The sequence below is a fragment of the Pollachius pollachius genome (assembly GCF_949987615.1).
Source record: "Pollachius pollachius genome assembly, chromosome: 1".
Lineage (NCBI taxonomy): Eukaryota > Metazoa > Chordata > Actinopteri > Gadiformes > Gadidae > Pollachius > Pollachius pollachius.
In genome coordinates, this window is record NC_136934.1 from 34,470,679 (window position 1) to 34,491,621 (window position 20,943).

Genomic DNA, 20,943 nt, shown 5'->3' on the forward strand with positions numbered 1-20,943 from the left:
AGGAGTTTGTGAAAGAGATAACTTAGTCTACATTATTACATGATTATCGTTTAAATCAAGGTAAGAATACAACCTTGAAGAGAGCTTGTCCTGCAAACGTTGTAGCTTTCGGTCCTCCTTTCATTGTAGGCTAATGCATGATTGCCTCAATGATTCATTTGAAGCATAGGAAATTTATTGTGGTCCTGAATATGTTATTTTGTCATTGTCCCTGATTCAATGAGCATGTGTTATCAGGCCATAAACCAACAGACCCAGCCAAATATAGGCCATTGAACAATAAGCATCTGTCTTGGACTAGTGTCTAAAATCGACATAGAAACGCAAACGCATAACTCAATAGTTTTTTGTTCTCAGCATGGAAAAGGAATACAGAGCCGAAAGGAAAAAAAGCAAACTGGCCATGTTTCAAACTTTTGAGCACTAAAGTAAGGCCGGCTTTGGAGTGGAACTAAAAAGTTCAGATCGGCCCCCAAATTGATGTGTGTCTTGCTCGTTCAAAAGGTTTGGTTTTTTGTCCTATACTGCCACCTGCTGACAAACTCTAACCTTGTCATGCATACAACTGTAGTAGTTTAGGCAATCAGATATTTTATGATAATTAAATATGGAAATGTTGAATATTGTGCAGTGTTTATTTGCACATGCATATGAACGCATGCGTTCATATGTGTGATTCACTAATGTGCAATTTAGGTTGGTTTAATCCTCACACGCTCACACTTATGGAGCTGGTGCAATTTTCAGTATCAGTAGCATGCAGACGCAATGATGCAAAGCATCAGTGTTTTTGTATACCAAGTAGCTATAGCTTTATACTAACTTCATGTGAACACACTTAATAATAAAATGTATATTGCTGACGCTCCATGATAAGATAACATCCAACGCATAGGTCTCAATAAGTCATAACTCCCTGACTTAATTTCTTGAATCAGACATGAAAACTGCATGATTAAGCTTCAGACCTAAGCAGTGGTCCAATCTCAAATCTATGTGACTAAAATCCTTAATGTATATGTGGTAAAGACTCCATTAATGAAATAATGAAGTGAATATGTTTTATTACAGAGACTCATAGAGAGATAATCGAACAGCGACGATGGAAAGGAAGAATTTGTTTTCTTTGCGGACCTCCCTGGCCCCTGCTTCCATCATGGCAAACGACAGGGAGTCCTTCACCGAGGGGACCAGGCTCATGTGGTTAAGGAGGCTGACAGCCAGGAAGCCTGGGTCATGGCGGCCCACTCCGACACCGTGTCCCTCAGTTCACGCGGGCTCTGGGTGCCGCCTCAAGCCAGGAGACTTCACCGGGCCAACCCCGTCAGGTGAAAAAGTAGTATTCTTTAGTGTATTACAAATATTGCAGCATCCCCACCGATGAATGGTCAAGACTTAAACTGATGGTTTTCTTGATTTATTGAAATCCTTCCGTAGTCAACCAATAAACCACCGTAAGAGCTTTAGGCAGAGCACAAATACAATGCATTAACTACCTAGCCAGTGTCATGTATTAACCTTTGGCATAACATTTGGTACATTTACGTGGTATATGAACGCATGTAAGACATTTATTACAGTACAAAATCATTTCAAATAACATTAACACATGTTAACCGTATATTATTACATGAACACTGACTGTAGGGGCCAAAATGGATATTTGGTCTGTTTGTTTATTGTTTATTACTCACACTGTTTTGATTCATGTCACCTCCGTTTGATTGACACGTGGGTATGGTTTAAACTATGTAGCTGGGGCACTCGGATCGGCGTGGGAAAGAGACAAAGGTTAGTGGCGCTCCTGATTATATTTTCTGTTTACCGTCAAACAACCGTCAGTAACCACCCTCATTAATATTGTCATCGTCATCACTTTATCTTTTATTTATGTTTTCATTACCCTCTAGATGTTTTCATTCATCAGTTGTCATTCGGTCTTCTAATAAATTCTCAAACTATATTCATCACTGGACTTGGATTCATTGAACGACGCGTAACTGCCTGGAGGAGTAAGGTACGTTTTATCAGTCTGTTTTCTGGGAATAATTGACACAAGCAGAAACCAGAAACCAAGCCGTTTTTTCGTTTTATCAAAAAAGAGAGCTGCAGTGCCTGCCATGTTACGCCGTAACATAAAGCTGTGTTGACTTTACTAGTTTCCCTGCAGTATAATACACTACAATGTATTGACCACCACTAGCTAGTGGAAAATACATTTGTGTCTAGTACAGTGTTATGTTTTTATATGTTAGGCTATACATTGAGATGGCAGTGTGCGAAATACCCGTCAATATTCGGGGATGTCCTCATCGCCAGATTGTTGCGCAACACCGATCTAAATGTTCTCAATATGCTGTAGCCTAAGCCATAACATTACAATATTTCATGGATGCAAGCCAGCATGATAGCCTACATGACAACACATACACACACGCGCGCATCCTTTTCTGCCACTTCGCCATGGCTAGCAGAAGAACAGCCAGATGTGCTTCCCTCAGAGCAAGCCCTGCGGTCACGGGCTATCCCACCATCTCCCTCATCGCTGTTTAGCGAGGCTCAGTCACCGGCATCACCGCTGCTTAGCGCCGCACCGTCCGCTCCATAATCACCGCTGGTTAGCGGGGCTCCGTCACCGGCATCGCCGCACTATTGCCACTTGTTGATGAGCTTGACTTGCCTTCTTCATTGACAGGTTTAAAAAATCCAGTCAGCTTCGGGATTTTTTTCAATAATTCTTTATCCCGAATCTCCTTCTCCCTTTGCAGTCTTCGTTTTTGCGCGCCACTCTCAAACTGTTTCTTTTCAGACATTTTGCTAGCTAGCAACGACAACCGTCACGCCTCTCATTTGAATCAATTTGAATCACAAGCCAAAGCATTCCTCTACATTGTGATAGGCTGTGGTGTCATGGTGCCCACGTGGGTCAATCAGAAGCCACAAAATTCATATCAAGTGATGGACAGAAAATTTGACAAAAGCAATGTGATTTTTATTTGTATTTTCTTGGCTCATGATAGGCCTCTAATCTTTGTAGGCCCCAAACAAAAATCTCATTGTTTTGGGCCTACGCCGATCGGGGTGCCTATCATGAGCCAGTATTAAAAAATAAATAAAATTAATACTGCAGCTCGTGATAGGCCCCTGATCGTCGTAGTCCCTTGGGCTTCAGCCCTGGTGAGCCCATGCATTAAGGCGGCCTTGATCACACGATTGGTCATACTGCAGGCTTTCATTTGCAAGTGCACTGATTGCGTGCCAGTTTCGGCTGTACCTGGCGTTTATTCAGTTGTTGATTGCTCTTCTTAGTGCGCCATATTTGTGCCAATTATTGTTGTGTTTGCATTGTAATGCACAATTTTGCCTCTCCTTGTTATTAAACAACGTGCATCCAAACAACTTAAGCCAATGCAGCCTATGTCAGTACTGATATAGGAGGCTGCAATGACTAAAGTGTTGCTTTGCGAATAGGCTACTATAGCATATCGATTTATCAAAAATTGTTGTGTGCGTGTGTGTGTTGTCATGTAGGCTATAGAATGATTGCATCTGTAACCGCTGTCTATCTGCGTTGTGTCTTGTATCTTTGAGTGAGGCACACACACAGGAGTCGAGTGATGGTGGTTTATTCTTTCAAAAGGAGACAAAACAACACAGGCGTCACACACAATCCGGGATATCTCTCTCCACTCAGCTCCGTGCATCAGCGCTCACTCCCCTTAGCTTAATATATCCCGTGACTTTAAATGAATACATGTAGGGGATAAATTATAAAAATGTAAACAAAGCATAAAAAGATCTTAAATAAAAAGACAGTATATAAAATATATACACTGATAAAGGAAATAAAATATAATAAAGAATTGTCATTTTCCTCTCACACTCATTTTACATATATACCATAAACAAAAACACATAACAGGCATACCTTTCAAAAGGAGACAAAACAACACAGGCGTCACACACAATCCGGGATATCTCTCTCCACTCTACAAAATAAAGGAAGCAAACAATTGACCACACATACTGGATCACACAACTGCATTTGTAATATCAACGCGGGAAATACAGCGATCTTCCTCCCATGCCGAATCTCACGCGGCCGGGAAACCCCGTAGAAAGCTAACACCAGCTCAAGCTAGTTCACGAGTTAAAAGTTAAAAAAGTCCACCCTTCCAACAATTCAATGACTAAAAAATTGTCTACGAACCAGGGAGTTTCTCCCGCGTGCCTAAAAGCATGTCGCAAAGCAGTGTGAACCACCACAACCGTTCAAGGGCAACCAACAAGGGGTTAACATAAAAATCTAACGGAGAGAGACGCAAACGCAACTCACCAGCTCCGTGCATCAGCGCTCACTGACGCTAGACACACAGGTGCAACGCCAAACCACTCCCCAGGGAAACAAAAGGCATGCCATAGGAAACAACGAAACCAACTTACTTAGGAACCAATATTTGGTGGAGTTCACAATAAAAAAGGTATGAACAATGATAAAAAAATAAAACAAAATCAAATTAAATTTAGCTCGGCTACACATCCATGAAATATTATAATGTTACAGGCCTACTGCATATTGAGAAAATTTAGATTGGTATTGCGCAACAATTGGGGGATGGGGACCCCAATTTCGCACACTGGTTATAATTAACGTTACTTAGCTTGCTAGTTAGGCTCGGTAACAAAATACAGCGTTGGCTATAACAGCTTACAATCGGAACACAAAACCATAATTAACAAAACCACACTTTCACACCATCGAAATGTCAACTATTTATTTGGGATTTAACATAGAAAATGTAATGCGGCCGTTTTTTTTTACATTGTGTGCGGGCATCCGTCTGCGTCACACACATTTCCGGCACATTTACTGACGCAAATGACGTTTAGAAATGTAAAGCGTAGTGTCCAAATTCTCCTTTGTTTGTTCCCTATTTAGTTCACTATATCATAAACACTATATGAGGAATAGTGAGTGGGTGAATAGGGAACGATTTCGAACACAGCTCATGCTGGGTTTGTCCCTGCAGTCGGCCACCAGTTGATTGATGCCTTTGAGGGTTGCCAAAACAAAGGTGGCAGGTGTGTGCCCAGCCTTGCCCAGTCATGCTCAGCCATGCACGGCAGCCTATCCTGGCTGAGGTCTAATCAGGCCTAAGTGACGCCCTGAGATGGAACACAGCACTGCTTCAGCCAATTAAAAATATATATTTCTTCTAAATAGTCGTCAATATTTTATTCTAAAGGTCTTAACCTTTTCCTCTATTTTTGTTAGAGTTGAAGTTTTGTACTTTCCACAATACTCCCAGGATTCATCCGTTTTATGTGTTCTGCCATGGATGAAACATCGTCAGAGGGTGGTACCAGTGCGCTACAGACTAGGGTGAACTCACAGATAATGTAAACAAAATGTTAGTGTCTCTTTCACTAACATCACATAACAGATGGGTTACGTCGATAAACAAAGCCATCCCTGTCCCCCCGCCCCATCCCCCTGCATGATGAATCATGAATATTTGTTATCACTAAATGTTTACCGGTATGCAGGCTCAATCATATAAAAAAGAACAGCTACATTGAATTCATTCATTGGTGTAAGAGATGCCATTCTTACCTCTGGTATTGAACAGCATCTCCAGCTTGGGCTCATCGGTCAGGCTCTGTTTGGGGAAATGGCGGCCCCTGTTCGCTGTTGTTTCCCAGAGAGCCCGGCCTCTTCCCCTGCCTGGTGGGGGGGCTGTCCCCTGAGCTTCTGCCAGTGGATCCTTCTGTTCCTCAGACGCTCCTACACAGGGGTGAATGAGACGTGGGGTACCGTGTCAATATCGAGGGGAAATTGCCGGATGCAGGGGGCTGCTCTCCCTCTTGTTGAGCCAGCTGTTGGACATGGAGAAGGAGGGGTCCGCCCACCGCCGGGCCAGGGTGGGGGTGAACAGGCTTCCGGGAAGCGCCGCCAGGGTGTAGGAGGGCAGCAGGAAGGAGCCGGGCGTGTTGGGGTTGGCGGGGAGGGAGAAGGTGCGCTCCACGCCGATGTTCCCCGAGAAGACGCATGCCTTGGGCATGACTGTCGGTGACAACAAAGGTTATAAGATGTAAGAAACGCGCTACACTGTTGAGTTGGAACCATTGTGATAAGGTTCGCAATGGTTTATGGGATGAGTAGTTCCTTCAGTCGTTCACAAAAATAATTTACACAGTCTTTGCCTTTTCTTCCATTGTCCAAATTATTTTTTGCCCTGAATCAAACGTTTTATGGTCATGACTACCATGACGAACGATTGGCTTGGTTCCAGGCTTAAAACGCTTTATATAACGATTTGACGAAAACGGTTAAAATGAATGGGAAATTTACTTCCCGAACCGGAACTGTTCAAAAAGGGGGCAGTCACTGTTACCACGTCACATCATTGATATCGCTCAGGTCCTACCCGCAACATATAAATAAATCAATTCCAATTTTACCAATTTTAGGGGACAAGCCTAGCCTGGCCTGGATTCCCGGCCACACGTTGGTTATGGCAGATCCAGAGTGGCACTGAGCAGATCCAGTGGTTTTAGACTTCAACAGACACCCGCCTTCAAGTGAGTTAACGTTAGTAAATTGAGTGGGTCCAGCGCGTTAGGCGCGTTATACGCGTTTTACGCACCTAAATAACGTGCCCAACGCATCTACGCGCCTAAACCAATGGTTCCCTATGCAAAAACGCAGATTTGCTACACCTCTAACGTGCGTAACGCGTTTAGTGATCAATGATCAAGCGTCAGGTGAGGCGCGTTACGCGTGTCATCTTACGCGCGTAACGCGTTCAGTGTGGCCGTATCTTAATACGACCTTGCACTTAACACAAATTTAAAAACTAATAGGCCTTGTTGGAGGGTGGTTCGAAAATGTAATAACTCGTCAGATGATGTTTATTATTTTTTAATACTTCATAATGGCCTTCATTTTTGCTAGTTTAATTTACTACCTTTTAATACCTTTAACAACACCGCGGACATCCTGTTATTTACATATATTGTGAAGAACACTTTTTAAATTTACATGTTAAGCATACTTTCAAATAAGCACAAAAAGTAAAAGTATACTTTTAATAGCTTTTTTGTACTGCGTGGTGGTTAACATAATTCACCCACGGAACTATGGGTGGGGGGCGTGTTTAGCACAGACTCGTTTAGCAGACGGAACGACCGTCTCAGTTCAGTGCTGTTGGTGTTTGGAATGTACTGTTTTTCAAGTTGTTAATTAAAACTCAGTGCTGGATACTCCGCCTCCGACTCCCGTCTCTCGGCACTACACTGGTGACCCCGACGTAGGTCTCACTGAAGCTTCAGGGACCAAAACGAACATGGGGAATAACGCTTTTATCAAGTTGCCGGAGTTCTCACCGACAGCGTGGTTCACGCAGACGGGGGCGCAGTTCGCCATCCGTGACGTCACGGACGACACCGCACTCTATTACCACGTGGTATCTGCGCTGGGGAGATTAGTGCTTGGGTCAGCTCATGCGTTGACTGTCAACGGTCCAAGGTGCACCGCAATATTAAGGCCGCCTTTGGAGAGTTTACTGTTCCCAAGAGGAGGTTCGACCACGTCAACGTCGACCTGGTTGGACCGCTTCCCTCCTCTCACGGGTTTACCTACCTCTTCACCATGGTCGACAGGACGACCCGCTGGCCTGAAGCTGTTCCCCTCTCCTCGACGTCGGCTTCTGATGTGGCGTGCGCGTTCATCTGCACGTGGGTCGCGCGCTTTGGGACTCCTTCAGACCTCTCCTCAGAACGTGGCCTGAGTTCACCTCGGAACTTTGGAACGCGGTGGCTGAGGGGTTAGGGGTCAAGCTGCACCGCACTACTGCTACCTATCGCCCCCAGGCAAACGGCTTGTGCAAATGTTTCCACCGTTCCATGAAGGCGGCCCTACGGGCCAGCTTGAAGGGCGGTGACTGGGTGGATAGGCTGCCATGGGTAACGCTCGGCCTCAGGTGCGCCCCTAAGGAGGACCTGCAGTCCTCATCGGTGGAGCAGGTCTACGGGCAGGCCCTACGAGTGCCAGGGTTTTTATTCCTGACGCCTCGGTTCCATGGTCGGCGGCCAAACAACATTCCTCCCTCCTGGAAACCGCCAAGGTTTTCGCGCCCGTTCCCATGTTGCAACACGGCACCCCCACTTTCCACATGCCCCCCGATCTGCGCGTGGTGGACTATGTCTTAATTCGCCCACCGTGGTCCCCTACGCCCTCCTTACTATGGCCCATTCAGGGTTTTACGCCGCGGCAACAAGTGCCTGGTAGTAGACGTCGGGGGTAGGCCTGAGACCGTTTCCTGAGATAGGATTAAGCCAGCTAACGTGGATGTTTCCAGACAGGTGGAGGTGGCGCAACCCCCACGCCGGGGACGTCCGCCTGCGCCGCGCCCCATGCTGGCCGTTGAGACTCCCTCGACCTCGTTGACCCCCGGGACCTCCGAGTTGGTGGACGGCACCGACATGCCTGCTGCTTCCTCTGCCTCGGCCCCTGTCATCCGCTCGCGACGGGGTCGGGTCGTCGCCCCTTTCCGTCAAAAGGACTTTGACTATGGGTGAATTCTGGGGGGGCTTGTGTAGTGGTTAACATAATTCACCCACGAAACTATGGGTGGGGGGCGTGTCTCAGTTCAGTCCTGTTGGTGTTTGGAATGTACTGCTTTTCAAGTTGTTAATTAAAACTCTGCTGGATACTCCGCCTCCGACTCCTGTCTCCCGGCACTACAACTGCAATTATATTTGTAATATACTAAAGTTTCACATGGGGGTTTGGCCCGGTGAAGTCTCCTGGCTCGAGGCGGCTTCCAGAGCCCGTGCACGGAGGGACACAGTGTTGGAGTAGGCCACCATGACCCAGGCTTCCTGGCTGTCAACCTCCTCAGCCACAGTCAACCGGGCTATGGCCTGGTGGCTTGGCCTCAGTAGGGGGGCAGAGGACAATCCTCTCGTTGCTGCCACCAGCTGGGGCAGCCAACCAGAGCAGTCTAGCCCCACAAGTGTAGCAGTGCAGCCGGGGCAGGGGCGCAATAGAGAACAATATGTGAAAAGAGAATAAAACGGCATGAGTTGTACGCTCCTATCATGGTGTCTCATTAAGTTTACAACAACATAACTTGCATCAAAGGTGGATAAAGACACAGAATAACGGTTCACGGTTATTCTGAAATCACGGTTGAACACTGAAAACCAACCATGAGCTTTTGTACAGCTCATACCGAACCATGTATGAGCATAAACGTCAGTAGCTACTAGCTAGTAAGAGAGTGAGCTAATGCAGTCGTTAAAATACCTCTACCAGCAGCATTGCTTCAGATATCACTCTCATTAAATGCGATGGCTTGAGTACATGCAGCACAAACGTTTCAATTACAAGTTACAATTACAGACATAATTGTGAGCGGTATTGATCAGTTCGATGACTTTCTAAAATGACATTGAACTTTTTGAAGCGGGGGCAGGGGCCCTTTAGTGTTAGGAGAGCGAGGTGAGAGAGGCCATGGCGGGCCCGAGGGCAACGACGCCCCGAGCACGGCTTTACCTTATTTCAATCAAGCTAAATGTGGTCGATTTATCATTTACCCTTCGATAAATATTTAATTGACATTTTATCCTTAGCCATCAACGCATTTATAATAGCATTGACATAAAATGGGACTGCTTTTTTGCTTAGAGCTTTGGTTCATGACTAACCTCTATTTGGCGTCTAAGGGCGAATGAAAACTTTGGAACTTTAGCAGATATTTGATTGACACAAGACATTATGACGAGCCCAGTTTCCCAAACCCATCATTGAACGCATCGTGAACTCACAATAACGTGTGGGTGTGAGTGAGAGTGTGTGTGTGTATGTGTGTGTGCTTGCGTGCGCACCTGTGCGTTGGATGTTATATTATCATGGAGCGTCAGCAATAAACATTTCCTTATTAAGTATGTCTACATGAAGTAAGGATAAAGCTATATAGCTACTTGGTATCTGCATGCCTTTTTTAAGGCCCCATTACAAAAATATTAAGCAACAAATACCAAACATTTTACTACAAAGCCTGGTTACAGGATACCCCAGATCTTCAAAAAATATCACAAAACACTGATGCTTTGCATCATTGCGTCTGCATGCTACTGATACTGAAAATGGCATCAGCTCCATAGGTGTGACCGTGTCAGGATTAAACCAACCTGAGTTGCACATTAGTGAATTACATATAAATGCATGTGTTCATATGCATGTGCATATGAACATTGCACAGTATAATATTCAACATTTCCATATTCAATTAACATAAAATATCTGATTGCCAAAACTACTATAACTTTAGGCATGACAAGGTTAGGGTTTGGCAGCAGGTGGAGGTATAGGACCAAAACCCAAACCTTTCAAACTCACAAGACACCATCACATCAATTTTGGGGTTTGATTTGAACTCTTAATTATCTATAGACGTATCCCTAATTAATATTATTCTATTAGGCCTACATACTCGTCTATTTATCATTCCTTAGGTTTTTAAATGATCCCTATTATTCATTTCGTAACTTCAATTGTACACTTTAAAAAGTATATGATGATGTCGTTGCTGTGTCACAGATGATAGACTTATTCTTTTTTTTTTCAGTCATCAATCCAGGCTCCTGATCAGTTGCCAGGCAGCAAAAGGGCCACCCTCTCTCTGGGCCGGCCTCAGGCCCCCTCCTCTAACAACCAGCAGAAGGATGGAAATCAATACATATATGATCTAAAACATTTGAAAATCATTTGTGGATATGTTATAATATTTGAGTTATTTCCATGAATATGTTCCTCTGTCTCCTCCTCTCCTGTCTCTTCCTGTCTCCCCTTCTTTTGTCTCTTCCTTGGTTTCCTCCTCCTTCTCTTCCTCTGTCTCCTCTCCTCCCCCTCTCCCTCCCTCTCATAGCCCCTCCAGAGCTGGTGACGGAGCTCTGCCCCCGCCGGCCCCAGCTGGTGGAGCAGAAGGCGCTGCCCCTGCTGTGGTGCCTGCTGGGCCCATCCAGCGGCAGCATGCGCCGGGCGACCACCAGCCCGGGCCAAGCCCTCCACGATCAGATGGGGCCCGGCCTGGCCGAAGGCGCTGCCTCCCAGCCCCCGAACGTCCACATGATTCCAACAAGTTTCTGAGAACCATGTCCTGAATAAAAAATGAAGTAACGAGAACGCTAGGGCCCAACGCAACAGCTTTTATTTGGAATAAAATAGGTGTTCTGCATTTCTATCAGTGCCTGCACTTTTTCTATACTGTTTAAGAGAAATTGTCTTACTTCTCGCCAGCTCCTCGACTCTGGAACCCTAATATCTCAGCGAGACATCCTCCGCGCCAAGGACCGTACGGGCGGCCCTGCATCATGCTGGTTTCCATGAGGTCACAACCTGCTCCCTTTGCACTTTAACAGGTAGCTGTTAATCAATGTTGCTATTTCGTTGTTGTTTTTGTTGGTGACGCTCCGTCTGAGTAGTGATATATTTAATACCCTTGTCTGAGGGTCATGCTCCCCGGACACCTATAGTATGCTACAGTGTGTGACAGATTTCCTATACACAATCGCTTAATATTATAACTTACATGTATTCTTTGAATTTCACGAGGAGACACAATTGTATTTATTGAACCTTTATTAATAATCTATTCAGGACTTCTCATTGAGGATAGGATCCTCCTTTGCAAGTGAGACATCATAGTGGCACAATCATATACACATGTAACATACAGACAATTAATATGCACACATACGATGAAATAGGCAAGGATTAATATTATAAAGTAACAATACGGGTGACCTATGTGGCAAAACAGGCACAACTACCAGCGTTGCTGTCAACCAAGGCTTTGTTCAAGACGGATTGAAACCTGCCTAGAGAAACGAGGGTCCCGTGACTGAAGTTGACCTTGCAGGTCATTCAGGATGTGGGTTTGCTAACTGCTAACTTCTAGCTATACGGCCGGTCAGAAGGAGCTGATCATTTGACCGAAGGACACTGTTAGCGTTTGAATGAAGATTAAAAAAATATACATAATGTACATGTACTTCCCAGGAGTCAGAATCATCAGAAACAGGCTTCTTCCAATCACAAATCAGATTTCTATTTATGATGACTTCATTTGAATTACAGCCATTCAAAGCAATTTGTGAGCCTAGCGTCTCTAGGTCAGGAACTGACAGGGGCCATTAGCAACCTGCCACAGTTGGGTGGTCACAGCTCTCTGACACACCAGAGATCATCAGGCCAATCAAATAGTCTGAGTGTTAGTAACACACTCATAGTTAAATTAGATTTAGTGTAAATCAACACTCTCAAACACATTAACTTCTTGGTCTAAACATTTCTGTTGAAGGCAAGTGCTGAACTCGGTCAATGTCATGATGAGAAATGTATTGTCTTTTATGTTTAGTTCAAATACCTTACTGTACAAAAAAAAAGCTTCTGCTAAATGCCCTAAATGTAAATACTAAACTCAAATATTCAAATGTTTTGTTTTACAACCATTGGACCATTTTGGACCCAAGGTTTGGATGGACTTCAGTTCGTTCAGGTCAAGTGGATGAAGATGTGCTCCTAAACAGACTCTTTTTATTATCACCTTGCTCCTCTCCCGTAGCAGATCCTTGAGACGGCCCTGTGGTACAAACACAAGATATGATTGTTATTATTATTATTATTATTATTATTATTATTATGTTATATATAATATTAATAATAAAATATAATGTATATTATTATTATTATTATTATTATTATTATTATTATTATTATTATTATTATTATAATAATAGAGTTCAGATTCTACCACCAAAAGAAGGAGATGGCTGGTAGTGGCCCACAACAGCCTCTCTTATTCTTACAATCTTACAACGATGCTGAAAACAGCCAATCATGTGTACATCAAGACTACTATTTAATAAATGTCTCCAAAGAAACTTAAAGTGTTTTGGCATTTGCTTTTAGATACATACGTTAACAAACAGGGTTAGGAATCTTGCCAGAAGATACCTTCAGCTAGAGACATCGGGTTTGAACCATTAACCTTTTGGTCTTGGATTTAAAGAACTCTAGCACACGAGACGCTTCTGCCAAATTGGAGTCGTTTTTAATGTAGTTTTCCTAGCCAAACTGTACTGGGCCCGGGGTCCGTCCTCCATGTCTCCTGTGCAGGCCAGATGCCTAGCCCCGCCTCTTTAATAAGTATGTATGTCAATTTAAATAAAATAGTCTGCTAAATAATTACAGCTACTCGGTTGATTAAGTAATGCATTCAGGTATGATTACATAGTTCTTACACAGCATCAACTTACATAGCTGAAGGTGAATAGCAGCAGTGCTCCAACCAGCATCACTGTGGCTAAAACCACAAACACCAACACCTGGAGCCTGGGTGGACCGTCAGGACCGCCTGTGAACACGAACAGCCGTTTAAAAAGGAGAAACAAATCATACAACACTAAAAAATACAACGCAGCAAAGAAGTCATTCATGCTGAGTTCTTTATTATTCATCAGCCCACAGCAACCCTGACCAATAAACATTTCACTTTCACTCTGTGTTGTATCTGTCAGTGAAAGAAGTCCCGGGAATTCCCATGCAGGGGAGGAACTGAAACCGATGGAAAGTACAATGATGCAATCCTGTTATATTGACTCTTACTTCCTCTCACAACTGCTAGTAGAGGCTAAATGGTCTTGCTTGTTCGAACTTGATATCTTAATCTGTGGAAATTCAAACACTACACTAGTGTAAACACTAGTAGTCAAATACGTGGTTCCCAAACTTTTTCCGAAATTGCCTTGGGACCCCAACTTGTTGTGCATCGTTTGAACCATTACAACATCCGCCTGTAATATCAACGTCCCGGTGAAGTTAGTTAAGTAGTATTTAAGCAGTAGCGCGCCGAGTGGGGTATCGATCCAATAGTATCCAGCTGCAGCCCCGGAGAACAACACCCTGGCGTGACAACAACAACCCAGGCGTGACGGAAGTACTCTGGTGTGACGGAAGTGATTTATTTGTGAGACTGTCAATATGCTTAATATATTGAGTAATATTCATGTTAACTCTCACTTACTTCCATGAACGAAGTGCAGCACATTTTTCAAAAAGGGCACGGTATTATTATATTCGAATTTAGCAAAAAGTAAATAAACCACGGCACGGCTTTAACATGAATATTACCAAATATTTAAGCATATTGACAGTCTCACTTCCATGGTTGATCTTTGGTTTCTGATAGCGGTGTGTAAAAAAGGTTGTTGTCCTCCGGGGTTGCAGCTGGACCCTACTCCGATCCCCGGGTTGGTAAACATAGTCCAGAGAGACGGAGAATCTGAGTATATACCTGTGACGGCGAGGTTGAGGCGTCCTTCTCGGCTTTGTTCTCCCACTGGGGCGGCTAGGCGACACAGGTAGGTGCCACTGTCCCCAAAGCTCACGTTGGGCAGGAGGATGTCCCAGCGGTCCTCCAACAGCTGCACCTCTCGCCGCAGCCCGATGTACCGCCTGGTGGTGCCGTTGGGCAGAGCTCGGATCAGCAGGCCGTCAAGGCGCTCCGGCGTTTCCTGTATAGGGAGGAGCAGCACCACACGTCAGCAGCACACGGTTTAGACACACTGGATTGGATGAGACCTGGCTGATTTGGTAAGACAACCAATGATGGGACTGATGTTTAACACTTATTTTGGCCATACTATTCTTTCATGGGTGATTTTGGTACCTAGATTTAATTTTTTGGTACCTAAAGATTAAAAATAAGTCATAAATATATCAAGGTAACACAGCAATAGGCGATAAAAAATTGCATGTTTTTTTATTATTATCTTATTTATGCTTTTGTGAATATATCACATATATCTTTTTTAGGTGGTATGAGGTTACGCACGGTTAACAATGTAACAGTGTTAATAACACAACAACAATGTTATTACAAAAATAAAAAATAGCCTACCTTATACCAACGCAGAGCCTTGTACTGCACTCCCGATTTGTTTACTGCGGTGCACGTCAAAACACAATCTCCTCCATTTTCACACCTCCGCTCAGAGTCCAGGGAAACAGCCGTGCAAGTACCTAGTGAAACCAAAGCCATTCGTTCAGTTGCAGTGCAGAAAAAACAGCCTGGATTAAGTAAACGAATTTTAAGTCAAGTATACTTTGAGTAAAATACTTACAAAATGCGATCAGTAAGACCAGGCTTTGATTCACCATGCGTACGGCCATCCTATGGTTTGAGATTGCCACTTCACTGAGTTTGAAATACCAGGTGACAGTAACAGTTCAACCGAGAGTGAGTGGTAAATAAGCCTCCGTTTCAGGGAAGTAGACTACGTTTAGGAAAAGGGGATTCCCAGGGCGGGCGGCAGAGGTTTCATCATAGGTTAAGTAGATTGTCATGACGCACATGTTTCAATTTCCTGAATCTGTAACATTTTCCTATCAGGGTTTATCTTATTTAATAACATTTTTCATCTATATATATATATAAAAATGAAATAGTACTACGCCACCTCCGATGAGATCCCCAACCACTTCAGTCAGGTTCCTTTTAGGGGAAAATTAAGAAACAAACAAGGACACTTGATACCATCGACCGATTGAAGTGGTTATTCATAGTTTGCCTACTGGTATGTTTCTTAGAGTGCTATAATGAATGCTGTTGGTCGTGCGGAGTGAATATATTTTTTAATCGCCGCATATGTTCCCCCTGCGCTCCGTCGTTTTATGACCGCGGTGAAGATATGGCGCGTTCAGATCGCTGGGAATTACGGGGAAAACATTTTCGCGACGTAGGAAAGTTCTCGTGAACGACACCTCATGACGCGCTGATGATTCTACTTCCGTTCGGCGACTGGGGCCAGATTTTCAACTGAGTTGCCCAGTTGGTGACGTATTGTTTATTAGTGACGAGTATGAACATGCGGAACATGAACGTTTTACTCAATATATAAGAATCAACCATCATATCACATACTTTACTATTGATTGACGTTGTAACCGTCTATTGGCATCGACTTTGCTCTGTTTTAAACGTTGTGTCCTGGTAAACCAGCTTTAGATAAGGGCAAATGTAGCCTTCCATACAGTGGCATTACAATGTGCTTCTCATAAATAAAAGCAAAAGGATAGTAGGTGATAGGCTACAAGGAAATAAAGGCATGCAAACTTGAAACTGATCATACTAAGTTCTGTTTAGTTCTGACTGGTTTTTAATGGATAAAAAAAACCTGCTGTGAAGAACTTTTATGGTGTGATCCAGATGCCTCGGATACCAGCCTTTCAAGTTGGAAGTGGGGAAATCTCCCAGCCTTCTTGTGGCATTTCACGGAGGCATGTGTAACCAATTTTAGGAGTGTAAAAGTGAATTACAGTATAATATAAGTTGGACTAACAATAAGACCAGGACCAGAATCAGAAGAGACCAAATTCGAGAGGAGCCACTATACTGAGCAACAACAATGAGGCAGACACAAGAGTAACAATTGAGTAGCCACTCTTATATTTTACAGTGAACAAAGTAATTTGTCTGGTTCGTACAAAATGCAAAATATTATACCAAACAGTAAGAAAAATAAAAAAAATAGTGTGCACACTTAAAACAAAAATGTCTGTTGGGGCCCTTAAAATAAAAGGAGTTGTTGAAAGTTCACCTGATTCCAAGGTTCCTTGTAGTGTAATGTGAGTGTATTATTTGTGTGAATGAGTGTGTACGTGAATATCTCCTCAGTGCTAATCTTCAATCAGGGTAGTTGGCTCGCCATCTTTCACAGCAGGAAGTTGTCCTGAACCTCAGACTCTCAGTCCTAAAAAAAAACCTGACCTGTAGACAGGGTCACACAATACATTCAACACTATCCATTCTCAGATGCATCATTAGGGATATCAGATGTCAAAAGATGCACACAATTACATCTTATTCTGACAAATCTTCATCTCTATTCAATTCTCAAATCTCTATCTTTGTTGTACAACGTTCAATCTTTAGTGTATCATTCATGAGAACTAAATATTAAAGTGCTCACACATTTACCTGTTCATGTGAACAGTTTAAATAATACTTATGGCAAGTAACCATTAACATACAAAACCATTAATTATAAACATCTGAACCATGTGCAAATAACATAACAGTACACATTTTGAAGTAGACTCAGAGGTATAAAAGAATTGTGCTTAGTTCACTCAGAGTGAACTAAGCACAATTCGGGTCCTATTGAACCCTATTCGGGTTCAATTCCATGCGCATTTAATGACATCGTTTACAGGAAGTGCGTCATTATTGCGCATCCAGGACCCCCGAACCGATCTGGCAGCCGAACACATTTGGTACTCACACCGGTTCCAGCGGTATTTTCGATTGACTGTCGCCATGTTCGATGACCTGCTAGCCCGGGTTGGTGCCAGGATTGCCCGTCAGGACACCAACTGCAGGCGCTCCATATCAGCTGCGGAGCACCTGTACATCTGTCTCCGGTAAGTTGCGGTTTCATAGCCTAATTACTCTATCAATATCAGCACATTCTGCAGTCAAAAACTATCTACATAACGGGGAGAACTTGTTCTGGCGCGTCTTTTGAAAGTGCATACATCTATTTCCAATTGGCTGTTTATATTTGAGTAGTGACCTATTTATTCAAGCGTCGTGCGCTATGCTCACCCGTGACATAGGCCATTGTGAAATTACAGGCAATATTCATTGAGTTAAATTCACATTGACCTCCTTGTCATGCTTTGCAAAGTAAAATAAGCTGATGCAAATCCACTGTAAACACTAGTCAAGACATTTACCTGTGAAGTGATATCAGTGAGATAATTGGCCTACAGATTTGGTATGCAACTGAAATTCTCAGTAAGGCTAAAATAAATTATTCATGTGTTGCAGATTCCTGGCTAGTGGTGACTCGTTTAGGACGATCGCCAACAGCTTTCGGGTCAGGGCCTCCACCGTGGCTTCCATCGTATCAGATGTGGTCACGGCTATTTGGGACTGCCTAGTGGAGGAGTTCATCGCTGTGCCCACTGCAGAGGAGTGGAGAGTGGTTGCAGAACGGTTCAAGGAGCGGTGGAACTTCCCTCTCTGCTGTGGTGCCATTGATGGGAAGCATGTGGTTCTGAAGGCCCCTGCGAACTCCGGTTCGCAGTTCTTCAACTACAAGGGAACATTTTCCATGGTTCTCTTGGCAGTTGTCGACGCAGACTACTGCTTCCGGGTCATCGATGTGGGGGGCTACGGGAGAACCAGTGATGGAGGAATTCTGGCCAACTCTGCGTTTGGTCGGGCCCTTCGCGCTGGCGATCTCAAGCTCCCTGCTGACAGAGCACTGCCGGCAGCTGAGCACAGAGGACCCCTGCCTCATGTGTTTGTAGCGGTCGAAGCCTTTCCGCTACGGACCGACCTCATGAGGCCATTCCCCGGACACGTCCTCCCACCAGAGTGGCGCGTCGTCAAATACCGTCTGTCCCGGGCTTGGTTGGTGGTGGTGGACGCATTTGGCATCCTCTCCTCTCAGTGGTGGATCTACCGGAGGGTCATCAAGGTCCATCCTGAGCTGGCAGAGAGATGCATCAAGGCCACCTGTGTGCGCCACAATGTCCTCTGCAGAACAGCACCAACAGCAGCAGTGAGGGAGTGCATCGAGGGTGGTGTTGTGGAGCCTCTGCCAAGATTGGGGAGAGTGGCTGCAAACAACGCCGGGAGAGAGGCCATTTGGATCCGCGAGACCTTCACCTCCTACTTCTCGGAAGAAGGAACCGTCTCATGGCAGAACGACATCTAGTGCAGTGCACAAGCAACCCCAAAACAGCTCTTTTAAGAGCCACCAACACAAAACAAAAGCAATGATTCCTTAATTATTATTAAAATTGTTATATTAAGTAGCAAAATGTATGTATATTTGTGTCATTGCATGCTAGATCTTCAAATCATATATTGAGAGAAGAGTTGATGCAAATATTTTATTTTAAAATACAACAAAACAACATGGAACAAGATATTATAAATTAACATTGCATAAAAAAAAATTAAACATACAGAACACAATTTGAGAACACAAGAACAAGAACATTAACATCTCCCTAAAAAAGAAGCTTTTGTTTGTGAGAAAGGATCTACCTAACTAACTACCTTTCTCACAAACAGCTTCTTTTTTAGTCACAGCAGCCCAGTTCTTTCCCTGGGGAGATTGTCACCACCACTCTTGCTAATAAGCAGGAGCATAAATATAAAGGTTCCAAATTAATAGTAAATTGGGTGGCTTCAAATATGAGCTTGTAAATTTTTAATTTCAAATGATCCTTTACTTGGCGTGGCAATCTCTCCAGGGAAGGAAGTAGGCTGTTGAGGAACTGTGTGTCCTCTGAGAGCTGGGGTGTTGGGGGGTTGCTGCATGCCTATGCAGGGCCTGGAGGATGGCCTCTTGTATCGGGGTGTTCCCACCCGGTACCCTCCTGGCTCTCTTCCTCCTCGTCCCTGTATGAAATGTAAAACACCATCATTCGTAAGTTAGTGCAATACTACCTTCACAAGTGAAAAGCCAAAACGTTATCAACGTTATCAATACACATGCAGGTTTATCAATAAACCTGCATGTGTGGTTGGTTGGAAGTTTTGTCACTTTAACTTATAGTAGTAATCCGTTAACAGTATTCATATCAGTTAAAGCTTAAACGTTTAGCCATAAACATAGTTGAACCCCTGAAATTAAAGCTATACAACTTTGTCCTGTACATACCGTTCAGAGGTCTTGGGGCAGGGGCAGGGGCAGGGACTGGGGCAGGAGTAGCAGCAGCAGCAGCAGCAGCATCGTCAGGGTCTGAGTCACTCTCTGATGGCTGATCTGTGTTATTGAGAAAGAAGTCTTTTTTTTTTGGGCTTGGAAGATATACAAGTGATCTATATTACAGCACATTAAAGATGGAGACAGAATCGTGCAGCACTATAAACCTTTTCTCAATACAGAATGTGGCGATAATGCAGAAGCTGTATACGTGTCTTCACTTGTCAACAAACCTGTATTGTGCGATGGCCCTGCTGCTGCTGCCTCATCACACTCCTCAACTGCTTCTCCTGCCCCTGACAGTGAAGTCTGCAGCCCCGTCATCCTCTACCTCATCTTCTGCCACCCGAGGAAGGTTGCTGCTGGTCTCCCTCGATGTGACAAATGGGTCGAGGAAGGACAGGACCGCAAAGAATTTCCGCTTCTTTACTGCCCTTGCCGCTGACCGCTCTTTTTTCCCTCCTCTTTCTCCCTCTTTTTCTCCTTCATATACCTGTCCCTGAGAGACTTCCACTTCCTGCGACATACGTCCACTGATAAGAACATAATATACATATTGAGTTGTGTAGCCTGACAAGCGCGACAGTCTGTTGTAGTACTATCATTTTATATTAGTGCTAACTGGTGCTACCGCTAACCGGTGCTTACTTGTTTCATAGTAAACACAACCGATAGTTGAAGCCAAGCAAAACACACATTATTCACTGAACTTACCAGGAAGCCCAGTCTCCTCGCCTACGGCGACCCACGCCTTCTCCTTCTTGCTTCTATCCCTGTACGACACCATCGTTGTGTCGTACAGGATAGGACGAGCACAAACCGAAACAATGAAAGTCTTCCATCTTCTTTCTGCTTCTGTGCGTCCTCCATCCTCTCTGGCAGTGACGTCGGGTCAAACTCCTTTACCAGCAGCAAGCCAAAAGGCTGTTTATAACACTGAGGTGATAGGCGTTGCTGTTGGATTTACTCATAATGTCAAACTGCGTCGGATGTGCCCCTGGTTCAGCAGAAACTCTGTAGACTGCCATTTGCTGTGCGTGAAGCTGTTTCAGAGGAGTTGAAAAGACTTGAGGCAGAAGGTATCATAGAGAGAGTGGAATCGTCTGCCAAGGTGTCTCCTGTGGTGGTCGTAAAGAAGAAGACCGGCGG

General features: G+C 44.2%; 1 protein-coding gene across 1 annotated transcript; it reads right to left on the reverse strand.

The window, feature by feature from the left end:
* Positions 1-11,665: 11,665 nt before the first annotated feature.
* cd83 (CD83 molecule) lies at positions 11,666-15,728 on the reverse strand. Its single transcript, XM_079741463.1, has 5 exons — positions 15,193-15,728; positions 14,970-15,091; positions 14,364-14,583; positions 13,327-13,424; positions 11,666-12,650 (listed from the first exon to the last, which is right to left on the reverse strand). The coding sequence occupies exons 1-5, from the start codon at positions 15,239-15,241 to the stop codon at positions 12,489-12,491; spliced, it is 651 nt and encodes a 216-aa protein (XP_079597589.1). The 5' UTR covers positions 15,242-15,728; the 3' UTR covers positions 11,666-12,488.
* Between the last annotated feature and the right edge of the window lie 5,215 nt (positions 15,729-20,943).